The sequence below is a fragment of the Pteropus vampyrus genome, unplaced genomic scaffold, assembly GCF_000151845.1.
Source record: "Pteropus vampyrus isolate Shadow unplaced genomic scaffold, Pvam_2.0 Scaffold124, whole genome shotgun sequence".
In the NCBI taxonomy this organism is placed as follows: Eukaryota; Metazoa; Chordata; class Mammalia; order Chiroptera; family Pteropodidae; genus Pteropus; species Pteropus vampyrus.
The window spans coordinates 330227-340606 of record NW_011888905.1 but is presented as its reverse complement, the minus strand read 5'-3'; the positions used below and the strand labels follow the sequence as shown (position 1 = coordinate 340606).

General features: G+C 48.5%; 1 protein-coding gene and 3 non-coding genes across 5 annotated transcripts; 3 read left to right on the top strand and 1 right to left on the bottom strand.

Moving 5' to 3' along the window:
• The first annotated feature begins 400 nt into the window (after window positions 1-400).
• On the top strand, window positions 401-5935 carry HMGN4 (high mobility group nucleosomal binding domain 4). 2 transcript variants are annotated; one of them, XM_023534406.1, is made up of 2 exons: window positions 401-502; window positions 4260-5935. In XM_023534406.1, exon 2 carries the CDS (start codon window positions 4338-4340, stop codon window positions 4602-4604), a length of 267 nt encoding a protein of 88 aa, XP_023390174.1. In that variant the 5' UTR covers window positions 401-502; window positions 4260-4337; the 3' UTR covers window positions 4605-5935. The 2 variants fall into 2 exon arrangements, with proteins under 2 accessions (XP_023390174.1, XP_011364642.1); XM_011366340.2 differs by lacking the exon at window positions 401-502 and adding an exon at window positions 525-1876.
• Window positions 5936-7780: 1845 nt separating this feature from the next.
• TRNAK-UUU lies at window positions 7781-7853 on the bottom strand. Its single transcript has one exon. It is a non-coding gene; the product is annotated as a tRNA-Lys (tRNA).
• An 858-nt stretch (window positions 7854-8711) lies between these two features.
• Window positions 8712-8783, top strand: TRNAA-CGC. Its single transcript has one exon. It is a non-coding gene; the product is annotated as a tRNA-Ala (tRNA).
• Window positions 8784-9298: 515 nt separating this feature from the next.
• TRNAI-AAU lies at window positions 9299-9372 on the top strand. The gene has a single exon. It is a non-coding gene; the product is annotated as a tRNA-Ile (tRNA).
• Window positions 9373-10380: the final 1008 nt, after the last annotated feature.

Genomic DNA, 10380 nt, shown 5'->3' with positions numbered 1-10380 from the left:
TCCGCCGCCGTTTGCACGGCCGCAGCAAAAGAAAGCGCCCTCCCGACCTAAAGCAGTTTGTTTGTTTGTTTGTTTGTTTGTTTGTTTGGGTTTTTTCTCCGCACGGGCTGCTCAGCACCTGCTGGGTCGCGCGTTGGCAAGATGGCGAGCGGGGCCGTGCGCTCGATGGCGCTCTGCCCGACAGCGTGTCACTTACACCCGCGCCGCGCCACTCAGAGGCACAGGCGAGCCGTGTGCTGCGCGACGGGGCCGCGCGCTGCGCTGTCCCCTCCGTCCTGCCCGCCGCAAGCTGGCTGTGCGGGCCGCGCGGGTGCGCGCGGTGGCACTGGCTTTGGGGGCCTGACGCTCTCTCCTTCCGTCAAAACGCAGCAGCAGCCGCGCCCCCGAGACGCACCGCCCCTGCGCCCCTTCCCCGCTCGCGCTCCGCGTCCCCGCGGATTCGCCGCGGGCCGAGCCCGCAGGGCCGAGAGAGCGCGGAAGCGGGAGTCACGGCCACTTGGCGGTGTGTGAGCTGCGCGGGGACCGCACGGGAACGCCGCGTCCGGTCCCCGCCTCCCGCCCGCAGATCGCGTGGCTCGGTAGCCGAGGCGGTGGGTCTGCGAGCCCGGAGAGGGACCCAGGCGGCGGGCGCGGGTCTGCGTCACGGCTTCCAGGAGACAGGGGACGTCAAGGACGCCCGCTCCAGGGAAGAACCAGTGGGGCCTGGGAGGCTGGCGCAGAGCCCCCGGGTGCGTTGCAGGACCCCCGACAGGAGCCGCGGGCCCCGGGTCGCTCCTGGGGCAAGACGCAGATTAGCTTCAAGATGGAGTCACTTTCGTTCCGCACACCCTCATGAACCCCAAACGGAAACTCAGGCTGCCGGCCTTATCTGCCGTTTCCCTTGGAAGGAGGGAGAGGGACTGCCATCATGTGTCCTCTGGCCCCTGTAGCACTCTGCCCCGCTTTTATTTTACTTTTTAATGATATACTTATTCTCTCTTTCCTAAGCTAGCTGTGGGCAACCTACTTCCAGGCCTCCCCTCGAGCCCCAAGGCCCTATCTCACCGTCAGCAAGAGGCGGAGACTGAGTGGGCTTCTGACTGGGTGGGAGTGACATGGGACCCAAGTTAGCGCTGTCTTCCAGAATCCAGTTCAGTTACAGTCAAGGAAGCGAAAGGATGCTGTTAACATGCACCTGGCACGTGTGTTGGGGTTGGAGTATTTGATGAGGTGGAATTTGGTCCCTGGACACTGGAGACAGACTCATGATGAAGGCGAAAAAAACATGGAAAACGTTATTGAGAGCTGGGTGAAACCTCAAAATTAATTGAATCCAAGATGGTTTTTAGGGCACTAAGAGCTTGACACTTCCCCCCTACAGTCAGCTGGGACCGCCGCAGCGTAACACCAGACTGCGTGTCTTAAACAACAGCAATTTATTTTCTCACAGTTCTGGAAGTTGGAAGTCCTAGATCAAGGTGTCAGCACGGTTGGTTTCTTCTGACACCTCTCTCCTGGGTTTGCAGATGACGGACCACCTTCTTGCTGTGCCCTCACATGGTCGTCCCTTTGTGTGCGTCTGTCTGTGTCCTCATCTCTGCTTCTTATAAGGACACCAGTCATATTGGATTAGAACCCATCCCTATGACCTCATTTTACCTTAATTACCCCTTTAAAAGCCCTATTCCAAATACATCACACCCCGAGGTACTGGAGGTTAGGACGCCAACCTATGCATTTTGGGTGGGGACACAAATTCAGCCCATTTTGGGGGACTGGGATTGATGTTTTATGTATGTTATGGACAATATTTGGGGGAATTACCAGACGTCAACTTCACAGAAGATTTTAGGACACCCGCATCTCATCTTATCATTTGCATATTTCTATTGTAAAGGTACATTATTTAATTTCACTATGTCTTTTTTTTTTTTTAAGTATTTCTGCCAGTTATTTAAACTTCACGGGTCTTTTTTCTAATAAAACAATGCAAGTCTTTATAGATAACAAAAGAATTTTAAGAAAGGGATAGTATAGATGTTCCACATTATAAAACAAGTAATCTTCTTAAGTGAAGACTTAAGTTGACAAATTTCACAAGAATTTCAGTCCAGTTCGTTACGATATGAAGATAAGCGATTCAAAAGTTTCACTAACTTGTTCTGTTTTCTGTTACTAAAATTTTGTCCTTGGAAGCGTTATTTTAACAAAGGGAAATTGTTAGCTTCCTAAAACTTTAGAATTGTTGCCATGTCTTGGGAAAATAACGTCACTATCTGTCTTGATAATTTCTTGCCTTGGTAATACCGTTTAAGTCCCATCTCTGTATTTCCCGAAGTTTTAAAATTACTTAAAAGATTTACTTGCCAGTTAATAATTTTTCACATGCATGATGAGATATTTGTAATTCTGTAATGTCTATGTTTTATTACTTAACAAATTATTTCTTTTTTTAATGCTTAAGGTTTTTTTTTTTTTTACATTAGTAAACTTTATTCTTTTGAGCAGTTTTAGGTTTACAGAAAGCTTAAGCAGGAAGTACAGAGAGTTTCCATATACTTCCTCCCACATGTTCAGAAACAGTATCCAGCCAGAGGCCTGTTTTCCCTGAACTTATCTTTATTGTCGCCTGCCGTGTTTCGGCCTTTAACACATGATGACCATGGCCCCCTGTTGGGATGGACTGAGGGGACCTGAGTCCGGGAACCCCGTGAGCACTCCCACACCTGGACGTGGGCTGGGAAGCACATTTTGGAGCTGGAGGGAAGGGCGGTGGCAAGGCGTGACCATTCTTTAGAGAAGTGCGTCCCAGCACAAAAATTCACCCTTTGGTTTCCTCATGTTCTGGTAACGTAAAGGCCTCTGAGTATATGCGGAGTATTTAGAGTGACCTTATCATTCCTTATCTAAGCTGGCACGCTTTGGGAGTGAAAGGGAACATTATTAATAATCCCACTAGGGCAATGGGCGTAAACCAGGTTACCCTAGTACTAGACCAAGTGATTCGCGTGCCGTAAACTCTCAGGATGCGTGAGAACAACTGTCCTCCCTGTCCCTTTCCAGACTCAGCGTGATCACACCCAAAGCTAGATCCCGTGATTGCTGGCATCCTTCTAATTCTTTTCTTAAAAAATTCCCCTTTTTATTGTGTCTAAATATGGATTAAAAAAAAAATTTGTTCTCAAAGAATTGTCGAAACATTTCTTTAGTGGTGTATTTGGGAGAGAGCAAACGGGGACTAAAATTAGGGATAAATTCACGTGAAGTCTAGGGAAGTATGGGTGGGGAGAGAGCAGGCAGGATCTCCTTGGATGAGTAGCACTGCAGTGTCCTTGGGGGCAGTGGAGACTTTTGGCCGCCCAGTAATTCAGAACACTTAGAGGCAAGCGGGGAGCATAGCAGGGCCCAGCAAATTTCACACTCACTTTTTAGTGAAGGGTGTTAAATGTGAGAAAGAACTGTTTCTCCTCAATCTTAACCCCTGTCCCCAGAGCCCCTCACAAGGTACAGAGGAAACAATGGCTGACCCAAGGCACACCCCCACTGCGGGTTCTCCCTATTCTTTACACTGACCTCATCTCTCCGTCTGTGCCACAAGAGGGAAGGAAAATGCAGACTTACCAGAAATTCTCATCAAATTGAAAATATGGGGAGAAAAATGATAATTTGATGTCTTAGCACTACTTACAGGTGGTTGCTTTTGTTAACCAAGGAACATAAAAATCAAATCTAAGTTTTCTCAAAAAAGACTATGTTTGCCCACAAATCTAGATGATGAGGTCAGGAAAAAAAAAACCAAACAAAAAACAAGACCAAGCAACCAAACAAAACCAACATTCTGGATCAATTTAGAAACAAGATAATTTTTTTTTTCCAGTTTGAGTTTTCACCTATTCAGTGGGTGGGAAATGTTATATTCTGTGATTTTAGAATGCATTGCCCATATTACTAATGAGGTCGAGCATATTTTTATGTGCTTATTCATCGTCACTCATATTTCTTCTAAGAAGTGCTTGTTAATACTTTTGCCCATTCTTTTTAAATTTTTATTTTGTCCTTTTCTCACGGATCTGTAGAGATTCTCAATATATTCTGGATTCTAATCCTTTATCAGTTATCTGTGGTATGACTATCTTTGCCCAGCTCGTAACATCTTCTTACATTTTGTGCTAACCTTTTGCTAATTATTAATTTAAATATAGTCGGCTTTGAGTTTTAACATGGTTAAATTTGTCAACCGTTCCCTTCGTAGTTTACACTCTTTGTGTCTCGTTTAAAAGATCTTGCTAGGAGCAGTGTGAGGAAGACGGAAGAACACCCTGGACTGGCAAAGCCGCCCGCCACGCACTGCTGCCACCATGCCCAAGAGAAAGGCCAAAGGAGATGCTAAAGCTGACAAAGCGAAGGTGAAGGGCGAGCCTCAGAGGAGATCGGCACGGCTGTCTGCTAAGCCTGCCCCTCCAAAGCCAGAGCCCAGGCCTAAAAAGGCAAAGAAGGGGGAGAAGCCGCCCAAAGGGAGGAAGGGGAAAGCAGATGGTGGCAAAGAGGTGAACAACCCTGCGAAAAGCCGAGACGCCACCTCAGCCCAGTCACAGAAAGCAGAAGGCACTGGGGATGCCAAGTGAAGTGGACTTTTTGGTAGCTCCGTACTTCTCATGACTCTAGTGTTCGAAATACTATTTTTAAATCAATTCTTTTATGTAGGAATTTTTTTTTAAGTTATGTTGTTAGCACACAGGGCACTTTGTTGTTCTCTTTTGTGGAAAGAGCAAATGCCACTAACAGACTGTCCCAGGAGCTGGATCGAAATAGAGTAAAATAGGATTTTTCTATCCTGGGTTTTGAAGGTTCTTCTTGGTTTCATTCACACGTCAGCCACTTTGGCTCAGAAGCCTTACGGCGTGGGGAAGCAAAACTCACGTCTTCTCCCGATGTCATCAGCATATACCCGACTTCCTGAAACCGAGAGTCGCGATGTGGCCTTGGCACCCCAAAAATCAGCTGTGTTGGCTAACAGTGCTCAGGCTTTCTGGTGATAACATCGAAATGGTGTTGCCCAAAAGAGCCAAGATTTCTTTTTGTAATTTGTGGATCATCCCATTGAGAATCCTAAAGTTTTTATTTCCTCCGTATCAGAGCTGACCTGTGAAAAGCTCTTACAGGCCTCATACAAAACGTCTGCCCCTTCTGAGAACTTTTCCTGTTCGAAGCATCAGAAGACTTTGTTGACTTCTTGAGGAGGAGAGTTTGAAAGTTGTAAAACTTTATGAATTGTTACCCATATCCTGCTGAAAGTAACTGCTTTTGAAAAGCATCTTATAAAACTCGAGACAAATTGGTGGGGGGAATCATTTTCTAGCCAAACTCCTAAAGATATTTTTTACTGCCTTGTATAAGTTGTATAGTTTTGCTTTCACATTTATCTTTAGTCTTCCCCGAACTGATTGTTGTGAATAGTGTGAGATAGACGTTCAATGTAATATTTTTTCCATATGAATAAGTGGTGTTCCAGCACCATTTTCTGAAAAGTTCATCCTTTCCTCACAGATCAAGTTTCTGTGTCTGTGGCGGGGGTCTGTTGGTGGTTTCTATTCTGACTCACTCACTGGTCAATTTGTCTAACCTTGTGGCAGTGCTATATAATCCTGAGCACTATAACTTTAGAAAATGGTCTTGATATCTCTGGACAAATCCAACCGCCACCTCCAACATCTCCATCCAATTTTTCTTCCTCGGGAGTGTCTTGGCTATTCTTAGCCATTTGTGCTGCCATGCAACTTCTAAAATTAGACCGACAAATTCTAAATCAAACAAAACAAAATGTGTTGGAATTTTTATTGGATTTGTATTGAATTTGTAAATTACAATGTTGAGTCGATCTGTGAACATGGTATAGCTCCATTTATTTAGGATTTTTAAATGTCTTTCAATAAAATTTTATAATTTTCTCCATAAATGTCTCCTTTTGTTAATATTTCATAGGGGCTTTGTACTTTTTGATGCTATTAGATATGGCATATTTTTATTTACAATATTTTTTGTTTTTAGCTAAAGTTGATTTTTATATCCAGCAACCTCACCAAACTCTCATTCTGATATCGGTATATTCTTTTGGGTTTTCTACATAGACAATCATAGGTTGCGCATATACAATTTTGTTTCTTCACAGTTATTCCTTTTTTCTTTTTTCTAATGCTAGGCATTGTCCAGCAGCCCAGTGAGTGGGGAGGGCGTACAGCAGCGAACAAAACGAAGTCTCTGCTTTCACCAAGCTTATATTCTAGTGGGGGTGGGTTAAAGTAGGAAATGCACAAATTTATGTGACAAGGGGCCTTATGTAAAGAAGTCTAAGTGGGTACTGTTTAAATCGAGTGGTTAGGGAAACCCTTTCTAATGAGTTGACATTTTAGCAGGACACTTAATGAAGTAGATGAACAAGAGAGGTGACTATGAGGGGAAAGCTTCCAGCAGAGGGCATGGCAAATGCACAGATAAGCAGAAATGTGTTTGAGATGCCGAGGAAGAACTAGGAGGCGGAATGACTGAATTGGAGTGAGGGGAAGAGCGACAGCTGATATGATTGCAGAGATGGCCAGGGGCCAAAAGTGAACAGCTCCCTGAGCTGTAATAAAAATTTCATCTCTGAAGGCGATGGGATGCCATTAGAGTTTTGATGCCATTCGCGTTTCGGAGTAAAGAATTTCCCAAGATGCCACAGGAAACTATCACAGCACACAACATCTAGAGCACGAGTAAAAGTTTCATCAGTAGTCATCAGTAGTCACCAGGATCGCCTCGCAAACACGTCATTCCTCCCTCAAAACCCTCCAACCGCTTCTCCCACGTCAAGCAAGCGACCGACGGAAGCGCTATCGGAAGTGCGGGGGACGCCGCCAGGCGAGCCCCCGACGCCCCGCCCCCTGACGCCTCGCCCCGCGCCGCTCCGCGTGGACGCGCTTCCGGTCCCTTCTAGGCCTCGCGGAGGCCACCTTCTCGCTGCCCCTCCCGCCCCGAGGTCCTCGAGTGCGTCCTGGTTGCCAGGCGCTGGGGAGGCGGCGCCTGTGAAGTTCTTTCAGTGGATTGCTCCTCGGTCCCCTCGCAGACCTTGTCGGGTCCTCGGGTCCCGGGCTCTGACTCCAGGTTCCTTTTAGTCAAGTTCGGGCGGCAGAAGACTGGGCCGCTTAACTTTTTCGGTGCCTGAGAGCCAGCCCTCTGGCCTTACGATGGAGGCCATGGATCCTTTCTCGAGATTATATTTTGAAAAGAAAAAGGAAAACAAAAACGGGTAACAAAGAAAACCGATTATACTAGGCATCAGTTACCAAACAAATAAAATAATCTGTAATGTAGTAATTTTGGCTTCTGGCCAAACAAGTTGGAAGCCACCGCCACTAGGCCATGAGTAGCCACTGCCATTAGGCCACGAGTTCTGAGTGCCAGCCCCACCACCCCTGTGCAGTTAACGTGGGCATCCCCAGAGGTGATCAGAAAGGTACACGCTGATGTAGGGAAGAAGGAGCAGTTTCGCGCTTTTGTTGCCTTTCGAGAACGAGTTTGACCTTTGATAACTGGTGACTACTGATGAAACTTTTACTCGTGCTCTAGATGCTGTGTGCTGTGACTTACAGACACCATACTATAATGCCCTTCCGTTTTCCTAACTGATCCTAGTTTGTTACATCTGTGTCGTGCTCAGGATTCACGCTCATATTTTAGAGAAATCAACCTGTGATTTGAGAATACCTTCCTCCCTGTTAACCATTGGGATAAAAATTACGAGAATGGGAAAGCAAAAGCATAGCGCCCGAACAGGGACTTGAACCCTGGACCCTCAGATTAAAAGTCTGATGCTCTACCGACTGAGCTATCCGGGCCCACATGTATCCTGCTTCTGCCACGCCACTTATGATCAATTTAACTCTATACTTGAATGATTTTTAGAAGTTTTATCTGTAATTTCCGTTCAGAGCTGGTCATTCAGAAAATGATTGGTAACACCCTAATAAGCATAGAAACTCAACCACAACTAGTTTTCTTTAAGATCCAGGTCAATCTCATTACATTAATTATAATGTCTCCCCAAATTCTATCTTTACATATGTATATATTAGATACCGGCTGTAATACATGTAGATAGTGTATATCTATATAGAGTATATAGATACATACTAGACTATATAGAGTTCATAATAGTCAAGAACTACAGCCCAAGAATGCTGGCCTTCATTTCCTAAGCTTCCCGGAGAAATAGCTCAAATATTCTACATTAGGGCCCCAACAGATCACCTACAAAAGGAAGCCGAACCGACGCTGCGCTTTAGCGGATTAATTGAGATACCTTCCCTGCGACACTTTGGACACCTAAATATGGGTCGAGGGACAGAGGGGACGGTTTGATTTTGTGCCGAGCCTCAGTTGTCTTTTGAGGAAAGAAAACCGAGGTAATCTTCTAAAGGAGAGTCCCACTCTCCTTTTCCTGGTCAGATTTTCAGGTGCTTAGCTCTAACCTTCAGTGTCTAGGTTGAACGCTGACAAGGGTCCGATGGCTGCAAGGCTTCTTCCACTCGGAATACCGATGAATGTTGTCTCATTAATCATTTCGAGGTTTTGCTGAATGATTGAAGGAGAATTTAACTCTAGCATTTCGAAGATCTTAGAATGATTCACTCAGTGGGGGAAAAGGTCGGATTAAAAGAGTTGGGAAGAATAACAAATACGGTGGCCCTGGGTCAGGGGATGTAGCTCAGTGGTAGAGCGCATGCTTCGCATGTATGAGGCCCCGGGTTCGATCCCCGGCATCTCCAAGTCCCTTTTTCACATACGCAGAGATCTATGTTTAAAATGTCCAATCGTTATACGCCGTATTCTCCTCTTCATTAACATCCTACGCCTTCCTTTTAGCCACTGCGTATAGACCCGGGTATGTGGAGAGGAAAACATGATTAAGGTATTTGGGTATATCTTCAGGTGAAAAGAATGACATCGGAAACAGAAAAACGCACCCAATGAAGAGGCCGAAGAGGAGCATCCTGGAGAGTTGCTCAGGACCCTTTACATTAACGGACATCTGTAGCGTCCCGCTGGCCTTCAGGCCAGAAGTGATCTTAGGCTGGGAACACAGATGGGCCCCCGGTGTATTGTCAGCCCCTCGTCGCTGAGTCATTGCACGGAAACTAGGAGCAATGCTGGAGAAAGGAGAAGCCCAGCGGGCGCGGGGCAGCTCGCGTGCGCTCGGGAGCACCACGTGGTTGGCCACGAGGGAGAAGCACGGTCAAAACGAACGTCCTTTCCGCGCCGCGCGAAAGCAGCGTCGGGGCGCGGCCGGTTAGCTCAGTTGGTTAGAGCGTGGTGCTAATAACGCCAAGGTCGCGGGTTCGATCCCCGTACGGGCCAACCGCTGCTTTTATTGCTGCGACAAGGCTCGTCGTGTTTGCCCTGGCGGCTTTTCCTTCGCTCTGGAAAAGCGTCTGGGACTCTCCGACGACACCGCCTGTCGCGCCTGCTCAGGCGCTCTCCCCAGAGGGATCCCTTATCCCCACTGCGCCCGCGGAGCGCCCACAGCGTTTCCCTGCGTCCGCAGGAGAGGAGCAGGACCCTCGGCAGCTGCTGCGTCCGTCAGGGCAAGTGTCACCGGCCTCGTGGCTGGCAAACACCTGCCTGCGAGTGGTCTGCAGCGGCCACGTCCTGCGGGGCCGAAGCGGGGGGCGTGTGAGCCGGCGGGACTGTCCCCGATGCTCCGCGGGCCACCGCTCACGCCCCGGCGCGGTCCTCCTACCGCGGCTTCTCGGGTGAGGAGGCCGAGCCCTCTGTCGCCGCCCTGTCCCTCTGTTCGGCCGTCTGTGCCGTGACGCCTCTCGGGTCGGCCGCATTTCCCCACCGCACGGACGTCCCGCGCCCCGCTCCTTGCTCATTCACGACCTTACGGCTTCCTGTCTGCGGTGACGTCTCACCTGCCGACATCGACGGAGAGCTCCGAGCGGGCTTGGGGGACGCGCGCCGGCCCGGGTCAGCCCCGCGCCGACGGCTGCAGGGTTCTCAGGGACTTCGTCACACCGCAGCCTGTGGGACAGAGCGCGGAGGTGTCCGCCGGGATGGGCCAGCGGCCCAACAAGGCGTCGTACGGACCTCACCGGGCTGGGCTGCGGGAGAACCCGGGCACTTCTGAGAGCCACGGTGACCTGGTTTCCAAAACCGAAACGGAGGAGGGGAGAAGAGAGACGGGGACAGGTTGGACAGAGGAAAACCTCGCTCGCGGCCGCGCACATCGACTGAGACGAAGTGCGGAAGGCAGAGACATTCGCTCAGCGTTTACTAGACTCTGGAAGGCGGCCCGACGCGGCGGCTCGTTGGTCTAGGGGTATGATTCTCGCTTAGGGTGCGAGAGGTCCCGGGTTCAAATCC